This window comes from Perognathus longimembris, chromosome 1 (genome assembly GCF_023159225.1).
Source record: "Perognathus longimembris pacificus isolate PPM17 chromosome 1, ASM2315922v1, whole genome shotgun sequence".
In the NCBI taxonomy this organism is placed as follows: Eukaryota; Metazoa; Chordata; class Mammalia; order Rodentia; family Heteromyidae; genus Perognathus; species Perognathus longimembris.
The window spans coordinates 142,438,067-142,465,631 of record NC_063161.1 but is presented as its reverse complement, the minus strand read 5'-3'; the positions used below and the strand labels follow the sequence as shown (position 1 = coordinate 142,465,631).

General features: G+C 39.4%; 1 protein-coding gene across 9 annotated transcripts in view; it reads left to right on the top strand.

The window, feature by feature from the left end:
• Lpar1 (lysophosphatidic acid receptor 1) overlaps positions 1-26,827 on the top strand; it is a 120,431-nt gene extending 93,604 nt beyond the window's left edge. For all 9 annotated transcript variants that reach the window (XM_048338962.1, XM_048338930.1, XM_048338904.1 and 6 more), the window contains one exon: positions 24,378-26,827. In XM_048338962.1, coding sequence (XP_048194919.1) covers positions 24,378-24,679 — 302 coding nt within the window. In that variant the 3' untranslated portion in view covers positions 24,680-26,827. The remainder of the gene's footprint in view (positions 1-24,377) is intronic.
• Positions 26,828-27,565: the final 738 nt, after the last annotated feature.

The following is a 27,565-nucleotide window of genomic DNA, read 5'->3' as shown; positions in this document are numbered from 1 at the left end:
GTCTGTTCTTGGTCTAGAATTTGCTTTCCTTGGGATGAGAGGCTGGCATCTTTGCTAAGAAAGAACCAAGATTTATAAAAAGAAGGAGAAGAAAATGTAGGGAGCTTCTTTTTGTCCCACATTTCCTGCAAAAGGTAAAGGTCCATGATACTTCTCAAGTTTGGACATATCTTGGTAGTACCATCTAATTATTAGCCTTTCTTTTTTTTTTTTTTTTTTTTTTTTGGCCAGTCCTGGGCCTTGGACTCAGGGCCTGAGCACTGTCCCTGGCTTCTTCCCGCTCAAGGCTAGCACTCTGCCACTTGAGCCACAGCGCCACTTCTGGCCGTTTTCTGTATATGTGGTGCTGGGGAATCGAACCTAGAGCCTCGTGTATCCGAGGCAGGCACTCTTGCCACTAGGCTATATCCCCAGCCCTAATTATTAGCCTTTCTGAGGAGAAATGTTAACCAATTAAGCTTAGCCATTCTCTCCACTTTCAGCGTTCTAGCCTTGTCCAACAACCTACAAAATAGTCATTTTGACCTTTCTGATAAGTACTTTAAGTAGATTACTTATATAAAGAAGGAAAACTGAGTTCTCCTGTCCGTCAGCCATATTTTCTATAATTCCATTCCACTTGCTTTGTTCCATCACAAATTGCCTTGTTGTTCCTTGGCCATCTCATAGGTTTATATGCTAGTCTACCCTGCTTATTACGTAGTTTTGTAATACATAAAGCAAAAGGTGGATATACTTATTAAAATGTGTGTATGTGCATTGCACATGTGTGCAAGAGAAAAGACATGCCTTCTACCAGTAATTATGTAAAGGTTTAACCTGGATATTCAAATATTTCTGTGTCTAATGGTAGGTCAGTGCTGATTTTCCTTTCCCATAGGAGAATGAACTCTGGTTTGTTTCTAGGGCTAATATACAGTGAATAATACTACCTTTGGAAACCTGAACTTGATCTATCAGCTGTCCTAATAGTCTATATTTTCCATGTAGCATAGTCTGGCCAAAAAAAATTTCTGGAGTCAGAGAATTCAACACTTCAGTTACATTAACATAGATAGATGTACAGATAGAGAGACAGATAGCACAGATTATATATCAGACATGTTTTGAGATCTAAAAATGTGATAGAAGACCTGGATTGGAACATAGGATGAAGTTTTAATGATAGCTTGAAAAGTCAGTTGATTTCAGTTTTAGGTTCTTTACTAGGAAATTGGATAGATGACCTTACTGCCTAGTTTGTGTTGGAGAGTAAAGGAAAAATGTCATGGGGTCTCACTTGCTCCTTGCTTCCTTTCTATGTCAAAACTTCCTGATGTTGAAAATCTGACTTTTCCTGGCTGACCAGTTACTCAGTCCATCAGATTCCACCCCTTTTATTTACTAGGATCATCCCAGGAGAGAGACATGATTAGCATCATCTTGCCTCATGGGGAGGGTGAAGAAGGAAGGGCAGAATACCTTGGTGGCATTTAGAGACACCTCTAACTCTTTTTTATAGAGTTAGAGGCAAAAACAGCCACAAAAAACCCTGTGATGCCAAGATGTCTTCCATCAGAGACAGACTATATTTTAATAATTGGTTTAAATTTAGACTCTGCCCACTTCTGTACTGGATAGAGGGCTGAATATCTGAACACTACCTTTACTTACAGTACTTCAGTTTCTGAATGATAACCATTTAAAGATGGGTTTTATTGTGAAAGGTTTTATTGTGTCTTTCTGAAAAGAGAAAAACAAATAAATAAAAGCTCTTGAAAATAAATAAAAGCTCTTGAAAGTTGACAGAAAGGATTTTGTTCCTGAGTAAATCCCATTTTTAAAAAAACTATCATTAAAAGTTGAAGGTTTTTTCAAATTTTATTCCTATCCCTGAGTCAGGGTCAGAGTTTTGCATTTTGTAAAGAAGTCAGAATTGCTTCTGAGGAATGAAGAATTCTGGCAGGGTTTGAGTACACAGATTTCATCTAAGGCTTTGTGATGGGAAGTAGGAGTCATGTTTGCGATGAAGTGGTCATAATGAAGAGACCTGGCCTTCTGGGTGGTCAGAAGAAGGGTGTGTTTGGAAAGAAGTCATGTGTTGCTTCCCACTTCCATTAAGTATTTAAGAACTTTGATTTGTCCCTTTGTTTCTGAGTTGCTCCTGTGCTCTTCTTTCTCCCTTTCACCTACTCCATCGCTCAAGACTTTCTACCTGTTAGGTTGGGTGTAGACCGGAGCCTTCTGTTTAATGTCTGTTCCTTAAAACAATCACTCACCCATTCTGTGTACTGTTAAGTGTTTAATTGAGACATCAGCTGAGGAACAGATGATAAGGAAATAGAGAAGGCACAAGGAGGTGTCGAAAACATACAAATCTTTACTACCCTAGTGTCTAACTGGTAATTCTCTTACCCTTTTTGAAATGGAAAGCCAAAATCTCATTGAAGGTTTTGCTAAGTGTAAGTACACCATGAAAAAGATACCAAGTGTGTTAGTGCTGTGTGTGTGTGTGTGTGTGTGTGTGTGTGTGTGTGTGTATGTGATGGGTAGTATTATATGTGAGATACACAATTTAAAGAAGAAAAGATGTATTTGGCTGATGGTTACAGAAGCATCAATCCATGGTCACAGAACTGTTTCTGGGTCTGTGGTGAGGAGTAAGTCAGTGGAGAATGTCATGACAGAGAACACTGCTCACCTCATAGTGGTGAGGAAGCAGAGAGACACAGGAAAGGACTGGGGACTAGATGTACTCTTCAAAGGCATGCCCCCCTCCCAAGCTACTTCCTCCCAAAAGGTGCCACTTTCCTAGTTTTTACCACCTCTCAATAGTGTCACCAGACCAGGAAGCCATCAGTGGGTTAATCTGTTGATCAAGTGTGAGCCTTGATTGGATCCACCACCAGCTGGAGAGCAATGTTTAAACACAAGCCTTTTTGTTAGGAATACTTCATTTTTAAATCATGGCACCCAGGACATTTGCCTCTTCCTTCAACATAGTTCTTCCCAGTGCCATTGACTGCCTACCACTTTTGGTAGCCCCTGAAGCTTCCAAGGCCTGTCAGGAAGTTATGCTCATGCGAAGGAATTTCAGTTGCATGGAGGAAGAGGCATTTCTTCACAGCATCTAGTTAGCCAACATTATCTAGTGAGTCTCTTTGGGACAGACTGGAATATTCCATTGAGTATCTTTACTAAAATGTGATTATTCATTAAGTTATCATTCAATTTTTATTTCTATTTAGCTTTCAAAGATATGTAGTAAGACATTAAAATAGGAAGTTTGGGAATCAGTAATTTAATGACAAAATTAAAATGTTATGATTTACTGTAGCTAATAATAAAAATAGTCATCTAGACACTAATTTATAAAAATTTCATTAAGGATTAATAAATTATTTTAAAGTTACTTACATGCCTGATTCTTTTAAAAAGTTGAAATATTTTAAGAGCTTACTATTTCTAAATGTTTAAATGAATCTATTATTCATAATTTAATTCCTTGCCAAAGTGAAAAAAATATTCCTAAAATATGCATAAGAGAAGAAAAGAAAATAAGAAAAACACATGGATAAATAATTTCCTCATGGGGCGGGGGCAGGGAAGAGCAACAACTGATAAGCTAACTTATTTGAGTTGGGAATTAGCCTTAGTCTCTGTCTTCAGTAGTATAATTTTCATTCTTATTTAGTTGAGATATATGATTTGTTCAAATATGCGAGGCACAGCATGGATAATTCTATACCTGTGTAATATGTAATAATGAAATTAGGCTAAGAAGCCCTTTTGTCTCCTGGAATGTCATTCATTTCTGTGCTTGTAGCATTCTAGTTGTTCTACAATGGATTATAGTTACCTTGCTGTGCTGTAGAACTCCAAGACGAATTTGTCCTGTCTGTGTTTGGTGCATCTCACTTATTTACACTCTTCCCACTGCCCTTCCCCATGTCTAGTGTTGCTGTCCTACTCATTCTCTATGAGCTCAACTGTTTGTTTCCACAAATGAATAAGAGCATGCGATATTTATCTTTCTGTGTCTGGATTGTCTCATTTAACATAATGATTTCCAGTTCCATCTAGGTTGCTGCAAATAATAGAATTTCATTCCTTTTATGGATGAATAATAGTCCACTAAAATATAAATATATATACTGTGATCTTTATTATGTATATACCGCAGTATTTATTGCAGCAGTATTCTGAATATCCAAGATATGAAATCAACCATCAAATTCTTAAGTAATGCTTATCCCTTTATCATCTGTCACTCTTCCTCTCTCTCCTTGTGTGTTGGGGGGGGGTGGAGTGAGAGGGAGAAAGACACAGAGAGAGACAGACAGAGAGAGGGAGAGAGAGAGCACGCATTAGTACTAGGGTTTGAACTCAGGTTCTTGCTTAGCTTTTTCTGCACAAGACTGATACATCAGATTTGGGGTGAGTCAAAGGGGAGTGAGTTGAAGTGATGGCATAGATCAAGATGCATTGTATATATAACCTAAAAATTAAGTAAAGTAAGGGAAGGCATGGGTTGGGAGGGATGGATGAGAATGTTGAAAGGGACGAGATTGATCAAGATGCACTGTATTAATAAACTGCTTTGGTGAATGGCAACTCCTTTGCACAATTACTTAAAAATAATTTTAAAAATTGTTTTAAAGAATCTCTTGGATGTATCTTGCTAGGATGGCTTCAAACCAAGTCTCTCAGATCTCGGCCTCCTGAGTAGCTAGGATTATAGAGGCTAACCACTGGCACAAGGCCTTTCCTCTTTGGTAAAAGGCTATGATCTACTCCGTTCTTAACATTTCTAAATAGTTGTTAACTTTTGTAGTGATGTAGCCACAATGTAATACCAGAAAATGTACAGACATTCATAAAAATTGTTGTATTCTTAATTCCAGATTTTTATTATAAAATTAAAATATCCACCTAAATTCATTTTATACCAGTCAAGGATTTCTTTTTTTTTTTTTTTTTTTTTTTGGCCAGTCCTGGGCCTTGGACTCAGGGCCTGAGCACTGTCCCTGGCTTCTTCCCGCTCAAGGCTAGCACTCTGCCACTTGAGCCACAGCGCCGCTTCTGGCCGTTTTCTGTATATGTGGTGCTGGGGAATCGAACCTAGGGCCTCGTGTATCCGAGGCAGGCACTCTTGCCACTAGGCTATATCCCCAGCCCCAAGGATTTCTTTATAACATAATTCTTACAGACTTCTTTAGAAACTTCTCCCTTACAGTGTGAGTGATTGAATCCAGGGCCTTGCATGTACCAGGCAAGTACAAGTTCCATCCCAGTTTTCCACTACATTGTATCTAATATAAATATAAAATCTCATCAGATATGTAGTTCATATACTTAAAGGATGGATTGGTTATGGCATGTTTTACATAGAAGGATATTCAAATTTAAGAAGTTTTAACATTTTTTTAAAACTTTTAAAAAATTCAAGAAATTTTTAACTAGGAGAGACCTGGAAAAAAAAACAGTTGTTTCTTAGCGTTTTTTGATATCTCATTATCAACTCAAATAGACTTGTTGCTGTGAAACATTTTATTTTCCTGACTGTAGGAGTCAAACCTAAGAGAAATATTTAAATATGAAAATATTCTACCACAGAATGATTGGAATGAGTACTTTTGTTAGATAATTTTTTAGGTGACCATTTTGGCATATGTTGTATTGATGTTAAGTAAGAAAGAACAAATTATCTTGCATTTCTAGCTCAGGCAAAATTACAGAAATGATGTTCTTAATGATTAATTACCTGTCATTATGCAGCAGTAACACACAGATTGAACAAAAAAAAACCCTTAATTAAAAAAATACTTGAAGAAAATCACTGTCTGCACTTACAAATAGAGAAGAAAGATCTTAGTCTAGTTACAGAATGCGTTACACCACTGATGGTAGAGTCTAAGTTTCCTGTTGGAGACAGTGAAGGATAGGCTAGCAGGGTAGTTGTATGGTTGATATCAGAGTCTTGGTGATCTTAAAGTCTCAGCACAGCACAGGAACAGTTTGTCTCTGAAGTTATATCTCATCTATCTTGTCTATAGAAGTTTTCCAATTTTATTTTCTTTATTTTTAGTTGTACAAAGGAGTTTCGATTCAACATGCTATTTTATGAATCTCAAATAGGATAAATCCAATAAAATGAACACCAGGACATTTCATAATTAATATCTTGAAAACTGAAATGACCTTGAATTTATTATTAGGCTTGTGTTTTTTGACAAATTCGGACATATCTACTCCTATTTTTCCTCATGTTTGGGACCACTGATTGTAAGGACGTTGACTATTGTGTGTTTGTATCACAAGTCGCTGAGGCTGTATCTCCACCCCCCCCGTCCCCCCGTCCCCCATTGTTCAGATTGAGTAAATTCTTTTCATCTCTCCTTGGGTTCAATGCTTATGGCCTCTGTCATTGCCATTTTACTATTGAACTCACCAAACTTCTTTTTGTTGCTCATTTTTTTTAGTGGATAATTTCCACTTTTCCATATAACTTCTAATAACTCTTTGCTGAGATTGTCTACTTTTTATTTGTTTCTACAGAATTTGCAATCGCTTGTCAGACCATTTTTATGCTGGCTGCTTTAAAATCTTGTCAATAATTACATCATCTGGTTTGTGTGGTTTAATCTGGCTAGTGTCTGTCGTCTGTAATTTCTCAATTTAAGTTGTGATTTTCTTATGTTTTTGGTACAATGAGCAATTTTTCATTGGATTCAGAACATTGTGCTATCATGAGAAGACTTAGAGCTCCACTTAAATCTTTCCTCTTAGCAGATGGCTATCCTTTTAAGTTTGGTGTGTAGGACTTCACCTCATTTTGTGGTCCATGCATCCGGTAACACTTTAATTTTCAAAGACTGTGTGTTCTTATTTTGGGCTGCTTTTGTTTTTCTGGGGCTGATAGAGCTCCTATTGGCCCATGTTGGGACTACTTGGGTTGGATGTATAGGGTGTGTCCCCTGGGTAGGACAAAAGGGAAAACATGAAGATTTCCAAGAGACAGGCACCTGTACTTATCCCAAAGGACAACACTTCCCAAGTGGAGCCTTTGTCTGCATCAGATTCCCTTTTCTTAGTGTGGCCAGCTGCCTCTCTCATGGAGAGAAGAATCTTGGAGGTTCATTGAATGGGGAGAATGATTCTCTAAAACCACCACCCTCTTCCTCCCCACTCCCAGCCTGGCCTTGGCCTCTTAATGACTGCAAGGCTCCTGATCCATTCCTCTTGCTAATGCTGCTTGCTTCCTGACAGTGTTGTTGGGAATAAGAGTGAATAAGCTTCCCTGTACTCCTGTTGTGGTGAGGTTGGGGATTTGGAAATACTAGGCTAGGTAGCTCTTCTGTGGTGTCTGGGGTTGTAAGACACCTTGTCATTCAGGTGCTTCTAGAGCCCTGGGATACCTGATATCTAACTAGCTCACCTTCTCCTTCCTCAGTCTCACTGTCTGTTCTGTTCTGTTTTGTTTTCCAGGGTTTGTATTTATACTTGACTGAGAGGAAGTAGGACAAAGTTGATACTCTCTTGTCTAGACTGGAAATCTTACTCAGGGACTTTTTTTTTTAGAGAGCAGGAACTCTTAAGAATAACCACAAGATACTGTATATATGTGTATTGGAACTAAGGAAGGGAAAGGGAATACCAAAATCAAGAGACAAAGGATAAAAAGACAAACCAATGCAACAGCAATACCTACAAAACTATATGGTGTAAACCAACTGTACAACTCATGGGGGGAGGGAAATGGGGAGGGGGAGGCTAGCAAGTTGGATAAGAAATGTACTCACTGCCTTCTGTATGAAACTGTACATCACTTTGACAATAAAGAAAGGGAAAAATTTTTGAAAAAAAAGAAAAGAAGAAGAGCCACAAGAAGCTGGGCATTAGTGGCCCACACCTGTAATCGTAACTACCCAGTAGGCCGAGACCTGCTGATTGCAATTCAAAGCCAGCCTAGTGAGGAAAATCTGTAAGACTTTTATCTCCAGTTGACCACTGAAAAGCCAGAAATGGAGCCATTACCAGCACATAGACTCATACACAAAGAATACTCATAATAGAATAGTTATTTATTTATTTATTTATTTATTTATTTATTTATTTATTTATTTATTTATGCCAGTCCTGGGCCTTAGACTCAGGGCAAGAGCATTGTCCCTGGCTTCTGTTTGCTCAAGGCTAGCACTCTACCACTTGAGCCACAGCACCACTTCTGGCTGTTTTCTGTATATATGGTGCTGGGGAATCGAACCCAGGGCTTCATGTATACGAGGCAAGCACTCTTGCCACTAGGCCATATTCCCAGCCCCCATAATAGAATTTTTAAAAGCATTTGGTTAGTGGGTTTTTTTTTTTGCAAAAAAATGATACTGGACCTTTATACTCCACCTCTCATAGATCCCCATGAACAACATTGAAAGAGACTCTGCCTCTCCTACTTCCTGCCCCTAAGCAATCATTATAGGCTTGCTTCATTGAGTACATGGAGTCTTCATACCTTTCGTAGGGGGGAAGAAGGGTTAAATGAAAGCCTCAGTTTTGGTTTACCATTCCTATTTCTGAGGGAACATGAGTCAGAGAGGCTCCATTCTCGAACCACTACTTCTCCTTCTGCCTTCCTTTGAATCATTGCTTATCAGCCTCCCCATGCTCAACTTCCCAAGCCTGGGAAAATAAGATTTAGAAGACAGTTATTTGGATCTTATACATCAGATTCAGGGAGGGAAAGAAACTCTTAAGTATGAAAGTATAAATGACCCTCCTTCCCTCCCTCCCTCTCTCTCCCTCTCCGTCTCCCTCCTTTTCCCTCTTTCTCCCACTCCCTCCTTCCTTGCCTCTCTCTTCTTCTGTCCTTCATTCCTCTCTTAATTTTTGGAACTGGGGATTGAACCCATAAGCTCATACATGGAATTCGACCTCCTTTTCAAAAGCAGTTCAGCACATATAGAGCAATTTATAGGATGCAGATTGAGGAATTTGTTTTAGATGTGTGCCACCATACCTGGCCTACTGTCAACCTCAGGGGGGCTTGTGAAGCCTGGGGAAGTCTAGAGAAGGGCAATTCGAAGTAGAAAATCCTAATTCTTTTAGATGAATTGGCATGTTAATGGAAAGGCTGTAAGATGTTCTCAGATAGGGAAGTGCTTATGGCATCGAATAAAATTGTAACCCTCTAGGACTTTTAGGGGAAACTGTATCTTAAATTACTGTAGGAGTGAGGTTTATTCTTTCAGATTTCTTTTCTTTTTTTTTTTTTTTGCCAGTCCTGGGGCTTGGACTCAGGACCTGAGCACTGTCCCTGTCTTCTTTTTGCTCAAGGCCAGCACTCTGCCACTTGAGCCACAGCGCCACTTCTGGTCGTTTTCTATATATGTGGTGCTGAGGAATCCAACCTAGGGCTTCATGTATGTGAGGCAAGCACTCTTGCCACTAGGCCATATTCCCAGCCCTCTTTCAGGTTCTTATTTTAATACTATAGGAGTGAGAACAACAAGGACCCAAAGGTGTCCACATCCCTTATCCTTTGAGCCTATACATATGATACCTTGCATGGCTGCAGAGCATTTGCAGATATGAGGAAGGAGCTTGAGATAGGGAGCCAAGGCAGAAGCGTTGGCTTTGGAGAATGGAAGAGGGGGTCCCAAACCATGGAGTGTGGTAGCTTCTGGAAAAGTCAAGGAAGCAGATTTTTTTTTCCTCAAGAGCCCTGCCAACACTGAGTTTAAACTTCTGGCCTCTAGACAGCAAATTTTCAATGATCTGAAGCACTTATGTATGTGACGGTTTGTAGGACAGTAGTGGAAAACTTGTGTCGATACTCTAGTTATTTGAAAGATATTAGTATTAGTTACCTTCTGTAATTTTATATAGAAAAGCATTCTCTAAATCACTGATTTTCCCAGGAGATCACTTTTGGCAATATCTTAGGACACCTTTGATTTTTCACAATTCACCCAGTGGACAGGGGCCAACGTTCCTGCTAAACATCTTACAGTGGAAAGACTAGACCCCAGAAGAAGCGCTGTTCATCCCCAAATATTATTAGTACCAAGGGTGACAAATGCTCAGTGAGCTTGACTCAAATTTGCAGGATGATGAGGTCTACCATGAAGCTTGCTCCAAAATTACTTGCATAGTCTAGTTCTCCACTGGCCAATAGGGTGGCTTCTACATACCTATGGCCATTTAAATGTGCATTTGTTAAAGGTGAATAAATTTAGAGGCTGTTTCTCAGTGGCTCTCATCATCTTTCAAGTCCTTGCCAGCCACACAGACCTAATGACTCATGTATCAGATGGTTCTGACATAGAACATTTCCGTTATTGCAGAAAGTTCTTTTTGGTAGTGCCAGTCTTCTAGGCTCTGGCTACCCAAACCTGGGAGCTATTATGATGTTCTGAACCACCTCCTCCAAAACAGTAAGCCACATTTCAGTGTATGTTTTTAAATGCCCTTGTAACCCCAGAAGATTTCAATCTAGCAACCCCACTCCAGATCCCATTTTAATCTACTATTCTTTCTTGGTTCTTTGCTTTATTTGTCTTACCTACATAAGTAGGGCTATTTTCTGATGGTTTCTTGGAACATAGGATTACAATAACAAAATACTCAAGTGCAAAGTGAATTGTAACTGAGCAATCAGACTAAGCAATTAAATTTTACATTCTGAAATGTCTTTTAAGTCTTCTAAAGGTCATCCCAGATAAATTGCACTAGGTATTATAAAAGATATAATGTAAAAATGCATCTAAAAGATATTAACACCTCCAAACTGTAATAGGCCTGGTTAAACAACCGATGCTTGAAGAATGGTTAATTAAAAAGAAATTATCAGCAGCATATTTTTAACAGAATGAGGGCCCTAGGAAGTGTTAATGGCATTTGCACGTTTAGTGATAAGGAGACTAATTACATGATAGACTTGATGCTCTTCATTAGCATAATATGTCCAAATTAAGAAAGGCCATTCCTTCCTCCAAGTTAAACTAGAAGCAGATGTTTTACTAATAGCTTGGAGCTAAGGGTAAATAAAGGAAATCAAGCCAGCAAATGAATTGGCAAAGTTTATATCTTCCCTAACAAATAATTTTCTCTCTGTGAGCTTAATCTGATTAGGATCTTGAGTTAAATGGAAATGGATATAGGCTGGGCCTAGTGTGGTACATGCCTGCAATCCTAGCACTCAAGAGGCAGAGGCAATCAGACCACAAGGTGGGTGGCCAGATTACATAGTAGGAGCCTGTGAAGAAAGAGAGGAGGGTGGAGGAAGGGAAAAGGAGTGGGAGGAGATGAAGGCTAAAGGAAAGGGACAGAGGGATGGAGGGAAGGAAGACACAAAAGTTGTGGGTCAGTGTATCCAGAAAAGCAAGATAAATATCCAGGGAGGTCCTGAGGTTTCTCTCTCATTCCTCATTTGTCCCCTTACTCATTGGATCTGTTTGAGGAGAATAGATAAGGCAGGGAGGGAGGGAATGCCTTGCGGGAGCCTCAAATCTGTCTTTCACTGACTTAGAAAATATAAGCACTGGGTGTTCACAGTTGGATGCCCTTCAGTGACCACCATAGTATTGGATTTCATGCTTTTTTTCTTTTTGCTGGTCCTAGGGTTTGAACTCTGGGCTTGGGCACTGTCCCTGAGCTTCTTTTGCTCAAGGCTAGCACTCTCAAGTGTGAGCCACAGTGCCACTTTCCAGGCTGACTCTGAACCCAGTCTCCTGAGTAGCCAGGATTACAGGTAAAAGCCACTGACGCCTGGCTCATTCATATATATATTATATTTTGTTATGTGTGTATGTATATGTATGTGTGTGTCTCTTTCATTCTTAAAACCAGCTAAGCTGCTAGAAAAGTGCCAGAACAAGAGGACTTATTATAGAACATTGTTGGCTAAAAATTTTTTTTCTTATCTGGGAAATAGAGTAGCAATAACAGAAAACTCAGTAAAGTCCAGAAAGGTTTCCTGTTTCTCTGTGAGGAATGAGAAGAGAACCTTAACCAAACTAATTTTGATTTTCTATTTCTATTTCTATTTATTTATTTATTTATTTATTTATTTATTTATTTATTTATTTATTTATTTATTGCCAGTCCTGGGCCTTGGACTCAGGGCCTGAGCACTGTGTCTGGCTTCTCTTTGCTCAAGGCTAGCACTGTGCCACTTGAGCCACCGCGCCACTTCTGGCTGTTTTCTATATATTTGGTGCTGGGGAATCGAACCCAGGACTTCATGTGTACGAGTCAAGCACTCTTGCTACTAGGCTGCATTCCCAGCCCTGATTTTCTATTTTAGTGACATTTACATTTTAATTTCTTTCTTCCTCCTGGGGCAAGTCCTTCCCCCAAACTCTTCAATTCAATGCATCCTTTGCTTTTAAAATTATATATATATATATGTGTGTGTGTGTATATATATATATATATGTAAATGTACTTCAGTCTCATGACTATTACTGAATTTCCTACTACTAACTGAAATTTGACTGGAGCATAATGTAGTCAATTAGGATGCATGATTTTTACTTTTAGAACTCTAATGGATTTTTTTCATAACAAGGTTTTATGTAAATGAACTTAAAGCTATATTGAACTTTTCATTTATTTTTATTAGCATATGTTAATTGAACAGGGGAGTTTCATTATAGTACTTACATACATACATAGATTACATTTGCCCCCTCTGTTCCTTTTTCTGAACCCCTCTCTGTCTTCCACACTCCTTTTTAAAGAGTTTTTTTCTGTTATGTACAAGTTATATTTATTCAGTCAAATAGATGTTAACATTAAGTTTAGTGCTGGAAGTTGTGAGCTCTATGTGATTTTTACAATCAATTTTTTTTAATTTATTTTTTTATTTTTTTTTGGCCAGTCCTGGGCCTTGGACTCAGGGCCTGAGCACTGTCCCTGGCTTCTTCCTGCTCAAGGCTAGCACTCTGCCACTTGAGCCACAGCGCCGCTTCTGGCCGTTTTCTGCATATGTGGTGCTGGGGAATCGAACCTAGGGCCTTGTGTATCCGAGGCAGGCACTCTTGCCACTAGGCTATATCCCCAGCCCTACAATCAATTTTTAAATAATGGCTTGTATGTAAATACTAAGAATGAAAACACATAATGAATCACCTCTCACATCTCAATCCTCAGCCATGGTAATAACTAATATCTAACAGCATTTCAAATATTTTCGATGCATATAAGGATGTAGGGTATGTAAGAGTATGTGTGTATTTGTATTATGAGGGTTTAGAGTGAGTAAGGGTATGTGGGTATTTGTATATGAGGATATTGGATGAGTTAGGGAATGTGTGCATTTTGTAGGAGGGTTTAAGGTGAGTAAGGGAGTGTGTCTATTTGAATTTGAGGATGTCTGATGAGTAAGGGAGTAAGGGTATTGTGCATTTGTTGTATTCCTGCATTACGCATATATCTATTCTTAATCTTCTTCTCACCAACTTCATACTCATAGCTTTGTAAAAATAATAACTTCTATCCACATCCTTCTGTCTCTTCTTCCTTTCACAGCAAAGCATCTTCAAGGACTCACCCTGACTTGGACTATATGCTTTCCTGTTCTTTCTGAACCTCTGCCAATCAGGCCTCTATTCTTACAACTCTGCATGGCTCTCATGAGTGACCTTCTTTCACAAAATCAGTTTTCCCCCTTGTTTCCAGGCTACTCTTTGTTTCTCTCCCCCACAAACCTAGTTAACAAATTGTATCAGCTACACTATCAAAATACATGTGTAATCACTGCCTTCCCAAATTCAATGCCCCCATCACCTTGTGTATGGATGGTTGCATGAGCTGCCAGCGGTTCTGTTCCTGTCCTCTCTGAGCCTCCACATGTCTCCCTCTAATTACCTGGAGATAAGAGTCTCTTAGACTTTTTCTGCACAGGCTGGGTTCAAACCATGATCCTTAGATCTCAGCCAGAGTAGCTAGGATTATGGGTGTTAACACAAGTGCTGGGCATGGTCTCTCTGTGCTTATTAGTTATTTGCTTTTCGTCATCTCTCCTAGAACCTAAATGCAATGAGAGCAGAGATTCTTTTCTTCTTTGATTCACTGCTGTATACTGGTATCTAGAATAGCACCTCATATGTAACACACAATCGTACATTTGAATGAATTTTCTGAAAAAAAAAAAAAAGATGTAGGCTAATAATTAAGTTCTTGAGTATTACCAAAACCCAATTATTTTGGCCCCTAAAACTGTATGTATATTCCAGGCTATCACCATCATATAGCTAGTTAAACATTGCCTTATCTAATCAAATAAAAATGAGTGCAAACCAGAAAGTGCGTTGCTGGGAACATTAGGTAAATGCTTTGTTATATTCCATGAGGGCATGTTGCAAAAACTGAAACTGATTTTCAAATAGCTGGTGAAAACAACTCTCAAAATTTGTAGAAACCATAAAAAATCTCCAGGGCTTTTGCACTCAAATTGCATTGCAAGAATGTTAAGTTCCGACTCCATATCAAGGGGGCCAAACTGGCAGTGGTGTTTGGCGCTTAATTGGTGTGTGGCTTGGCTTCGAAGATGGCACAGAATTTTAGTTAAGAGACCCCTGTGCAAATAAAAGGCTTTGGTGTTTATATCAAAGAATTGGCAAATGAATACAGATTTATGTTTTAAGTCGAACAACATGTCTGATGTATCATTTTTAAAAATAATTTCTTGTTCTACAGATTTCTAAAATAAATTGACAATGAACCTCAATTGGAGTTTATCATAGGGCATCTATTATAAATGTGCGTGTGTAGTTTTCTTTGGTGTGGCTTTTATTGTCAAAGCATAATTAGTAGTGTAAATACATATTTTTTCATTTTTGCTTCGTAATATAATAATACATCTTGGAGATCATTTGGTATCAGTAAAGACAGAACATCTCCATAACTTTTTCTTTTCTTGTTTTTTTTTTTTTTTTGGCCAGATGTGAGGCTTGAACCCAGGGCCTAGGTGCTGTCCCTGAGCATTTGTTGTTTTCTTTTGCTCAAGGCTAGTGCTCTACCACTTTCAGCCACAGCACCACTTCCAGTTTCCTAGGTGTTAATTTGGAGATGAGTCTCCTGGATTTTCCTACCCAGCTGGCTTTAAACTACAATCCTCAGAACTCAGCCTCCTGAGTAGCTAAAGACTACAGGTGTGAGCCACTGGCACCCAGTTCTTCATAACTTTTTTTTTTTTTTGGCCAGTCCTGGCGCTTGAACTCAGGGCCTGAGCACTGTCCCTGGCTTCTTTTTTGCTCAAGGCTAGCACTCTGCCACTTGAGCCACAGCGCCACTTCTGGCCATTTTCTGTATATGTGGTGCTGGGGAATTGAACCCAGGGCCTCATGTACATGAGGCAAGCACTCTTGCCACTAGGCCATATCCCCAGACCCTTCATAACTTTTTATAGTGATTATTATCCTATATTTACTTCTGTATGGTTATGTAAGTCAGTTCCAGTTTTCTTGAGCAAACAGCACTGCAAAGAACTTATTACACCTGTAAAATTGTACTGTATGTAGATATCTCTGCAGGATAAATTCTCAGATTTGATATAGCTTATCTTGAAGGCTTTAGAATAGATAGCTTGACATTGGCTTAGGATTTATTTGGTAGTTAAAAAATTGTCTTGTATGTAAATTTAGTTTTATGAAGTGTGGCTCACAGTTGTCTTTTTATTTTCTTACTATACATTGTAATTGAAATTCTTGTAGAAAAAATGTGATTGTGTATCTTGAATTCTTTAGCATAAGTGTCGACCTTCTCATATGTTGTTTTGTTGTTGTATAAACAACTTTTCCTTTAAAAGTTTTGTTTTTTTTTTGGCCAGTCCTGGGCCTTGGACTCAGGACTTGAGCACTGTCCCTGGCTTCTTCCCGCTCAAGGCTAGCACTCTGCCACTTGAGCCACAGCGCCGCTTCTGGCCGTTTTCTGTATATGTGGTGCTGGGGAATCGAACCTAGGGCCTCGTGTATCCGAGGCAGGCACTCTTGCCACTAGGCCCCCTTAAGGGGGGCTGAGAATATGGCCTAGTGGCAAGAGTACTTGCCTCGTATACACGAAGCCCTGGGTTCGATTCCTCAGCACCACATATACAGAAAACGGCCAGAAGGGGCGCTGTGGCTCAAGTGGCAGAGTGCTAGCCTTGAGCAAAAAAGAAGCCAGGGACAGTGCTCAGGCCCTGAGTTCACGGCCTAGGACTGGCCAAAAAAAAAAAAGAATCTCGGGCTGAGGATATGGCCTAGTGGCAAGAGAGCTTGCCTCGTATACATGAGGCCCTGGGTTCGATTCCCCAGCACCACATATACAGAAAACGGCCAGAAGTGGCGCTGTGGCTCAAGTGGCAGAGTGCTAGCCTTGAGCAAAAGGAAGCTAGGGACAGTGCTCAGGCCCTGAGTCCAAGGCCCAGGACTGGAAAAAAAAAAAAAAAAGTTTTAAGGGCTGGAGGTGTGACTGGTGTTGGTAGAGCCCAGCACATGTGACACCGTGACACCGTGACTTCAAACCCCAGTATCAGCAAAAGAAGTTTAGTTTAACAGGCTTGGGTGGAGGGTGGGAGGAGAGGCAGGCTAAGGAAGAAGGTGGCTATGGATGATGATGATGATTATGATGGAAATAGTGTATTTACATATATGAAAGCAGAACAATGAAACCTGTTGAAATTGTTTTAAGAAGAGAGCTTGGGATGGCGTAGTGAAAAGAGGGAAAAGGGAAGAGGCTGACCAGGATACAATTGCTCACAGGTGTGGAAATGTTACCGTGAAGTCACTTGTACAGCTAGTGTATGCAAATAAGAAAGTTTTTTTTAATTAACAAATAGATAAAATAAGCTTAGCCTGGCTCTGGTGGCTCACACCTAAAATCTTAAGCATTCAGGAGGCTGAGATCTGAGGAACAAGGTTAGAAGCCAGCCCAGGCATAAAAGTCCACGAGATTCTTACCTCCTGTTAATCACCCAAAAAGCCACTTGAGCTGTGGCTCAACTAGTAGAGCATAGAGCACTATCCTTGAATGAAAAAGCTAAGGGGAAATACCTAGGCCCTGAGTTCAAGCCTCAGTACTAAAACACACACACACACACACACACACACACACACACACACAACTTATGAATCGTTCGACAAGAGGAGATATCTTAGGTACACAGCTATCATATCATAACAGAACAGACAGTACTTTGCTGGGAGTCTGGGCTTTGTAAAGATCAAGCCAGGACACTTGGCAGCTGTAAGACCCAACTGTTCTTAAAAAGAATGATCACACATACAATTTTCACCATTCTTCTTTTCATGTCTCTTGGACATAAAAACAAATATTTTTAGGCTGCAAAACATATTTCACACAATTTTCTGAGTTTACCTTTGGGTTAAGTTTTTATTTTCTTCTCCATTGGCAATAGGAGACTGAATTGTAAGTGAAATTTCCACTACATTTCTCTGTCCTTGTCTTCTGAGTAATATATTATCTTGTTGATCCATGCTGGTGGTTCATGAAATACAAAGATTTAAATCCACCCAATTTTGTCATCTGATGAGTTCTAAGAGCATTTGTGGCCAGATTTGAGCACTTACTTGGATTTAGATCATTTTGGAAGAACCTTAATTCAGAGCTGGAACATTAAGTGGGTTGCAAAACCAATTATAAACTTCCTGTTACATGTTGAACTTTTTGCTAGGGAAAGATTCTGGGGGGAATTTCACTTATCCATTGAAAGGGATAAATATTATTCAGATCACCTTGGTAACAGCTGGTTCATCGTCATGCAATAAGTTTAGCATTACTTTCTAAATTAGATGGTGTTGGTCTGGAATTGGTGACATTGATTTTTTTTGTATGATCTAAGATTTATTACTTTTTAAACAAAGAGGACTGTTTGCTTTCAAATCACTTTAGCTAGTGATAAATTATAAGATAGCATTTTTAGAGAGGATACTTTTGAGATTATATACACTTCCTAGATAGAATGCTTTTGTATCTACACACTTTAGAGAATAGGGGGTAAAAGGAAAAGAGCTTTCCCCCCCCCAAAAAAAGAAATATATAGGTTTAAAGAAACAATATCTTACCTAGTTATGCAAAGCAATCCCCAAAGAAATTGAACAGACCTAGAAACCAGTTGGTTCTGTTTGGATAGTAAATCAGATGATCTTCCCAGAGAAATTTTACCTTTCCTTTCTGTCATCCCCAAAACAGTTTGCCTTTCCTTTCATTTCTTCTTTTCTATTCTTTGTGTGTGTGTGTGTATGTTAATGAAGATTTACCGAGAATTTTTATAATTAAAAAATGTAGCATATCAATAGCATGTTTTTTGTTTCACACTGAGATAACCCATGTGTTTACTGACTATAATGGGAAAGGGGTAGAGACAGAGACTGGGAGACAAAATGAAACACGTGTAGAGAGATAGAGGAAGAAAGAGAGAATGAAAAAGTCAATTAGCAGTTCAAGGGAGGGGCTGGGAATGTGGCTTAGTGATAGGTAGAGTGTTTGTCTCGCATGCATGAAGCCCTGGGTTCGATTCCTCAGCACCACATACACAGAAAAAGCCGGAAGTGGCACTGTGGCTCAAGTGGTAGAGTGCTAGCCTTGAGCAAAAAGAAGCCAGGGACAGTGCTCAGATCCTCAGTCCAACCCCTAGGTCTGCCCCCCGTGCCCCCCCCTCAAAAAAGAAGAAGTTCAAGGAAAAGCAAAAGCTGTTCAGAAATCAGGTCTTACTCTAATAATCTCTATTGCCTAGCTTCAATGCAATGGACTTCTTGCTTCTTGAAAGTTAGATATCACAGAAGGCTTTCCTAGCTTATCATGCATCTTTCTAGCAGAACAAACAATATAATACAGAGATGACCTGACTGTGGGAATCCTATTTCTTCCTTTTATCCTCACCACAGGCTTCTGAGGTGGAGAAGGATGTTTCTAATTGAAATCTTCATATGAGAGACAAAGAGTAAGGGCCTGAAGGGATTAGCCTGTGTACAGGACTGATAGAATTCATTCCCTTGACTTGTTTCAGAACTCTGGGATGTCTGATGATTTTATTATTGTGGACACACAAACATGCCTGCACGCACACACACACACACACACACACACACACACACACACACACACAATTTTTGTCATCCAGATTGAAAATGCTTTTAGTTCTTTGCATCAAAAGTCTTGAGCTCTTTCCCTAGAGGTCTTCTCTGGTGAAGGCCCCACCCCTACCCCTTTTTGTTTCCTCCTTAGTTTTGGTTTGGGGAGTTCCCTGTGTAAGCAAAGAAGCAAAGCTCAACTAGTTAGGAAAAAGTCATTGGAGAGGGAAACAAAGATAACTGATTATGAGACCAGATGGTAAGCATTATACAGCCAATGGGTTGCATAGATTTGAAGGAAGGTATGCTAATAGGATCTTAGTCTGCCTCTGTGACCTGTTCTAAAACAGCCTCCTCCCTTCTTGCCTTTGGTGACTACATTCCAGCACCTCTCCCTCCATTTTTGTGGACATTGGGGTAACTCCCAGATTCCTTTTGCAGGTGTAAAAAGAAAGGAACGAAGCTTGTTCAGGGAAGAGCAGACCACAGATATGTTTTGAGTAGCCTCTTCTCCATCTGCCTTCTCACTGGACAACCAGGAAAAGTGTTAGATGAGTTTCCCAGGACTCTCTCCTCCATGAGCTTGCAGCAGCTGGACATCTTCATCTGATGTCTTGCAGGTCCCTCAGACTAAATACACAGTGTTGATGACATTGACCCCCTGTGTTCAGCACACCTCACAAAAGCACGCACCAATCTGTACTTTCTTCCATTTCCTCCCTCAGCCTAAAGTACTACAGTCAACTTCCTTTCCTCTAACTGAACACCTAGAAGTCATCTGGGACTTTTTCATTTCTCCCCCCTAGTGGAGTCTGCTTCCTTCCAAAACATCTTTCCAGTCTGTGGGCATCTTTCCCACACTACTGCTCTGAATAATGCTCTCATTGTTTCTCTTCCAGAATTTAGGGGGAGGGGAGTAATTTTTTTTCCTTTTTTCCTTATCTTGATCATGCTTATTCTATTCTTTCACTAATTCTGAAATGAAAATCTCACCAGCAAAGTGAGTGAGATTCAGATGAAGGTCCTGAGTCAGTGGTTCACATCACAGCTATTCTGGAGGCTGAGATTTGAGAATCTCGGTGTGAGACTCTTATCTCCAGTGAATGACCAAAAAGAAGGAAGTGGGGTTGTGGCTCCAGTGGTAGAACCTAGCCTTGAGCAACAAAACTAAGAGACCGTATTCAGGCCCTGAGTTCAAGTCTCAGTACTGGCACACACATACAAATGAAGGTCATCATTTTTAACAAGCCCTTACATAGGTTATCATTATGTATGCTCAGGGATGCATGTCTTAGCCAGATTCATGAGACCTTTAGTGATGTTGGATATCTTATTTTCTACCAGTTTTGCTTCTAACTTCCTGATAAACGATCTTTTGACCTTTCTACTGTCACATGTCATTCCTTGGTTTTGTGCCCTGGTAAAGAAACTCCATCAGAAATATGCTCAAAATATACATACTACTAAAAGGACTGTCCCTACCAATTTCCATTTTGTACTATTCCCCAGCTTGGGAGGTGTTATATTGGTCTTTTAGAACTTCCAGAACAATCTGATGCTTCCTTGTATCTCTTCTCCCTTTTCTTTCCTCTCCCCCACCCCAACACTCAACTGTAAGTCCTTGGACTATCATAAGCAAAATGATACAATCTCTGAGCTTCATGAAATACTGTGTCTTTATGGTTCCAACCAGGCTTTCACTGTCTCTTGGAGAAATCTGCCTTCCCTCCTTCTGTTCCACACCTACCCTCTCCAATGGCCCTCACTCCTGGTGGTCAGGAGGATGCTTAATTTAAAGAGGACTCTTGCACATTTCAGAGAGCATCATGGAAGTGCTCTGTGGGGCACAGAGTTAGCACTTCTCTACATTACAGTTGCTGCCAGCAAGGCTTCCTGCACCTCATAATGGGGCTTGCCCTCTGGCTCTGTGCTTGCCTAGGGAGATGTTTTTACCGCTGAGCCATACTACCAGTACTGTTTTCTGCTGATTATTTTTAAGAAGCCCAAGTGCATGCCTGGGTGTGATCACCCATGCTACACTTCCCGCCATAGCTAACAGGCACAAATCACTATGTTTAGACCTCCCTCGTGAACTTTTCTGCCTAGATTGCCTTTGAACCGTGATCTTACAATTTCAGTCTCTCAAGTAGCTTCGATTGCAAATGTGAGCCACCAGCTGCCCCGCCATTATTTAATATAACTTTTTAAAGAAATGTGTCAGCAATAGAGCTAGAATTTAAAAACTCTCAAACCATGCCTCCTGTCTGGCATTTTACTGGTTAATGGGAAATGGAGTCACACAAACTTTTCTGTTCTGCTGGCTTCAAACTGGAATGCTCAGATCTCAGCCTCCTAAGTAGCTAGGATGCATAGGCCAGTAGCATACAGCTGTTCTTCTCATTAAAGGTGTTTTTTTTTTTTTTGTAGTACTCTAGGGGAAGTCCATAATCTGAACAAATTTGATTTTAGAATATTTGCTTGCTACCTTATAATTTTCCAGTCCCCTTCTCTCCTTGATTTTTTTTTTGTCATTTTAATTCTTGCTACCACTAGGAAAGAGAAGGGGAATCAATAGGAAACATTTTGCAAGGTTTTTTGTTGTTGTTTTGGTGTTGGTACTGGAGCTTGAGCTCAGGTTCTCGTGTTCTCACTTGGCTTTTTTGCTCAAGGCTGGCACTCTACCACTTGAGCCACATCTCTGCTTCCAACGTTTTGCTGGTTAACTGGCAATAAGAGTTTCAAGAACTTTTCTGAGTTGACCTCAAACCACGATCCTCAGATCTAGCTAGGATTACAGGCATGAGCCACTGGTGCCTGACTGCCTACTGGGCCCTGTACTGAGTCACTGAAATAATTGATTGAGACCTGAAGATTTAAACAGTGTGGTTGGGTTTAGTCTTTCTTCATACAAAACCAAACCAAACCAGTTCTTCTCTGGACAAAGGAGAAAATTCTTAAATTCTTGAATAATATCTACATATACTAACTCCTGTCAGACTGGGCTGTTTGTCACATCCTATGTCCAATCTAGCAGAACATCTTGTAATTTTTTTTTTTTAAGTAAGGACCAGGCTTTTAGGCTAGTTTCTAAGACCATTGCTTTCCCTCCCTTTTAAAGACAGATCTTAATTTTCTCAAATTTTAACATTGGAAAAAATCATAATCAATAATGATTGCATATGAATTCTATCACTTCTGAGCCAAGTCAAGCAGACTGAGAAACTACATAAGAATAAGGAATATTCCCTCTGCTCCCTGGGCAGAAAAAAACCAAAACAAAGATCTGTGTGTGCTTCTATCAAATCAGACTCTCAACTTGAACTCCATGAAAGCTCAGATAAAAGAAAGGGGAGAGGAGACTTGAAAGTATGCACTGCCATTCATGAGGGGCCTGTGTGTGTGTTTTGAGTTTCCAAGTAACTGAATAGCGGGGCTGTGCATTTTCCATCTCCAGGAATAATTACCTTCCTGGCTTCTCAATGAATAATGCATTATTTCTGAAACCCAAGAGGCATCCTTTGATTTTCCTTTCTATTTAGCTTTCTGAGGGATTTTTCAATAAAGGAAATTCAAGGACTTTGGAATGAATACTGTATTAACATTTTTATTGAAGTTCAGATAGTGCCTTGGCTATTAACTCCTGATATTTGGAATATTATTATTTTTTCTCTCTAAGGAGAGTCTAAGGTGTTGTATTTATTAGAAAATGAAACACATTGGATAGCCTTCAAAGTGAACAGCAGTTTAAAACCAATATGCACTGGTGTTATAGAACAAAGAGATTTATGGGGGTATTTTTTCCCTCCTCACTTTATTTTCATTTCCCTGCTGAAAGGGTTTTAAAAAAGGAAAGCTCATATTCAAAACTGGGCTGTTTGGAGATGAAATCTCATTTGTTGACATTTTGTGAAACTCATCCCTTGAGACTAGTCCAAGGCCAGCTTATGCCAGGACTACCATTTATAAATCTAAAGATTCAAAGGTACTTCTGGGGTCACTCTTATTCCCCCCATCCCCCTGCTCATTGTATAGCCTGATTATCCCATTTGGTTGTTGTAATGGACACAAGGGGCCCGCGGAACCCATTGACTCAAGACCCTTCAATTGACAATCCCCAGCAGATCCTAAGGGAGCAAACACAGTGGTTAAGTTTAATACACTTTATAACTTTCATTTTCCAAAAATGAAATAGGATAGAATTAAGCATAGAATCTGTAATTCTATTCCTTCTAAAATTACAGTCCAATCTTAGGCTGGTACCAGTGGCTCATAACTGCAACCTTAGCTACTCAAGAGGCTGAGATCTGAGTATCAAGGTTCAAAGCCAGCCCGGGCAGGAAATTTCAGGAGACTCTTATTTCCAACTAACCAGCTAAAAGCTAAAAGTGGAGCCGTGGTTCAAGTAATAGAGCACTTGCTTGGAGTAAAAAAGCTCAAGGACTAGTACCCAAAGTTCAAGCCCAAGTATCAACACAAAAACAAAAACCAATAACAAAAAGCCCTCTGCTTTTCCCAAATAGGTCCATGCTACAGAGAAGATCATAGCAATATTGTTACTATTGCTATATAATGAGTGATTATTTTCCTAAATTCATTTAATTCTTACAACTAAGAAAGCTGGGGTAGAAAAGGTAATTAGGGATTTGGGCCCAGACAAACTGAAACTAGAAACTGTGCCTTAGCTTAGATATCAGATGATATTTATCATTTATCTTTTGCCTGAACATTACATACCTATGGCTTTGTGAAGAAAACTTATGAAGTGTACATCCAGAATGCACTTTTACATGTCTCAATTGCTTAGCAAATGCTTGTGTTTTTTCCAACTAATAAATATTTGATTTCAGTAGTGTCTGAATAGATGAAATGCTATATCATTAATTTTTTTGGTGTATTCTAGAAAAGGGATATTTTATTTACAACAATGGCATGTGGTTTGAAATGCTAAGGACTTTTGTTTTTGTTGTTGTTTATGCCAGTCCTGGAGTTTGAACGCAAGTCATTGGCTCTATTCCTTAGCCTTTCTTTTTTCTCAAGGCTGGTGCTTTACCACTTGAGCCATAGCCCCACTTCTGGCTTTTTGGTGGTAAGCTGAAGTTAAGAATTTCATGGACTTTCCCACCCAGTCTGGCTTTGAACAATCCTCAGATCTCAGCCTCCTGAGTGAGTAGTTGGTATTATGGACATGAGCCACAGGCACCAAACATTTTTAGGGTTCTTATATTATACTGAAATCATTGCACTTTCTGATTGCCTATTTAATAACGATGCTTTTGCATTCTTTCTCTTTGTAATCCTTCCAAACCCTACCCTGTTGTGCAGGTGCCTTTATCATCTGCTGGACTCCGGGACTGGTCTTGTTACTGCTAGATGTGTGCTGCCCACAGTGTGATGTTCTGGCTTATGAGAAATTTTTCCTCCTCCTGGCTGAATTCAACTCTGCCATGAACCCCATCATCTACTCCTACCGCGACAAGGAGATGAGCGCGACCTTCAGGCAGATCCTCTGCTGCCAGCGCAGTGAGAACACCAATGGCCCGACAGAGGGCTCTGACCGCTCAGCATCCTCCCTCAACCACACCATCCTGGCTGGAGTCCACAGCAATGACCATTCTGTGGTTTAGGAAGAAAACTCAGAGGAGAAGCCGGCTGTCCTCTCTGGAGGCATAGACCACCTCCCCTACCCGCTTACTGGGCAAGGTGGAGCGTGAAAGTGGACAGAAAAAAAGAAACTTGTGTACTTAAACACTAACCAATGGCAGTATTTGTCCCCAGGCCCCCAGGAGACTTACTTGATAGACGGTGAGAATTAGTGTATGTGACCACCTTTGTCCCGAGCCTTTTGGAAGTAGAAAGTGGGAGTTCTCGCGATGGAATTCCAAAATAAACTGGAGTGTCCAGTAAGATAGACTACATACACTAATAAGACTTTCGAAGATCCTGTGTGATTTGGTGCAAGTCAGAAGAAATTCTGACCAATTGAGGCTACAACTTCTTTTTTTACATACAGGCTTCCCTTTGGTTTTTATTTTTCAAGAACTTCCCTTAATAAACATGTGTATACTTTTGACAGGTTTGTGATGGGTCAGACTACAGACTGTTAAGCTACCATGATTGCCTTTTTCTTTCCTTGTATAGGAAAACTGTAAATTGGTCATTATTATTTTTTGCCTAGAAAGCATGCATGTAATGTATGTATACAGTATGCTTTACTTAAAAAGAGAAAAGAATACTAATTTTAAGATTTCTAGCAAAGAGAAGTTCTAGTTGTATTTGTTTAGGCTCTGAGAGATGCAATGCTTTAATCACAATATTACCGTTTTAAATTAAAGTGTTGTAACAAGGGAATATGAGTTTATCACCAAAAGATATGCTCTAAAAAAATCATAGAAGACAAAACATAATGATATTGTTTCTACATATTTGAGAACCCAAGTGTGTTCTTATTGCCTGTATGTGAGAAAAAAAAACTGTAACAGCCTGTGGTTTTCTGAGTTATGCAATAATACATACTTACTGTAGAAAACTTGAAGATTGCTGAGACATTTATAAAAAAATAAAAGATAATTTCCAATAATATTACAACTCAAATAACCATCATTAGTGGTCTCCCTTCCATGTATACCTATAAGCATATTATATGCTTTCTTACGTAATTGGGATAATGATGAAAACAGTTTTATAACTAGTTTTTATTGCAGAATTGCCAGATTTCCTTATGGTATTAAATTTTTTCAGAAACAATTTTAATGGCTGTATAATATTCCATTTATCTGATCCAACTCATTTCATTTAACCATTGCCATATCATGGGCTATTGAGGTTATTTCAAATTTTTACTGCTATAAAGTTGCAAAGAAAATGTTATATATGTAAAACGTTGAATATAGAATTTCTTAGATTGTATTCCCATGAAGGACTTGTTTTTTTTAAATGTGAACTATCTTCTTATACCTGTATTTTTTCTAAATAAGGATTTCCTACTTTTGCACTGCTTTGGTGGCAGTTGTAAGGAAAACCAGTTAAAATTCCTTTTTTTTTTAACAAAGAAAGTGGTTACCTTAGTTGAGAGTGGCTTTCTTTTAATGTAGCAGGATGGATGTGAAAGTCAACAGTCTCAGTTAACAAAACACTAGCAATTTCACCTTTTTATTTTTTTGCAAGGAATGCTACCCACTCTTGGTAGCCACGACTATAATGTAATACTGAAGAAAATGCAAAGAAATATAACATGGCATGTAAAAGAATGATCTGTGTATTAAATAGCTAGGGAATTTTCTCTAGCAAGGGGATGGCATGACTGGGTATGTGACTGGCTACAGTGTGTTCTCCAGGAATTGCCCACATGGGTGGCTGCCATGTTAGGTGACGTCTGTGGAATAAGGCATTGTCCAGGCAAACTCTGGAGTGTTTCAGTTTGTTGTAAAGAGAAACCAGAAAGTAATGCAATCTTGAAGCAGGTATGGGGAAGTCAGGAGGAAGTCTCAGAGGAAGAACTGAAGAATGACTGTCTAGGAAGGAGGAAATCAGTGCATGGCTGGCTTTTGAACAGAGAGGGTTGATTTGTAAAGCACTGCCAGTGATCAGAACATGGGAACCCATTGACAGAAAGGGGTCTGCATGAATGTTACACAAAACACAGAGCATTTTAGACTGGAAGTATAAGAAGTGAACTTGGACCGTAACTGATGTGCCTATTTTGATGGAGGAGCTGTGGACTATTTGAAATGAAAAGCATCCTAATTGGACTTAATAAATCATTCTTAATGAGTGTTGGATAATGTGTGGTTCTAATCAGTGTTATTTCTCTCATTTGAGAGCTTTCCGCCTTGCATTTCTTGGTGTTTTCCCTATGTCCCCTCCTTTTTGTTTCTGCCACAAGATTGCTGAACTCTGAGGTGAATAAAACACCTACCCAGTCCTCCTTTTCCTTCCCCCTTTCCTCTTGCCCTCAGCCCAGAATTGCTGCACTTAATCTAAAGCAATCTGTCCTTCCATATGTAAGAGATGGTGGTGGCTGTCCCATAAAAGGAGACATAATGTTTCTTACCTCAACAGAATAATTGTTCAAGTGAGTTTATTTAAACAAACAAAACAACAAGAACTACGTGGCTGGCTGTTGGTGGCTTATATCTGTAGTGCATTTGGGTACTATCTGAAAGAAGATACGTGTATGACTTAGGGGCCAAATCTGTCATAAGCCTCCCTAATGTCCATTCATGCATTTGTTCACCTGGCTTATTTTTTAAATGTCCTATGTTTCATATTCACAGACAATTCCTAGTAGTCAGTGTAATATCACTTAAAGTAATAAAACAAGAATGTGCACTCTAAGGCCCATCAGCCATATCTTCCAGTTTTTATATGACCTAGGTTGAAGGTCAGGTTTCATATTTTAAAATGATTGGAAACATATTTTCTGATCTGTAAAAATATCATGGAATTCAGATTTCAGTGTCCATAAATATAATTGTACTAGAATACAGCCATGCATTATTGTATGTGGTATT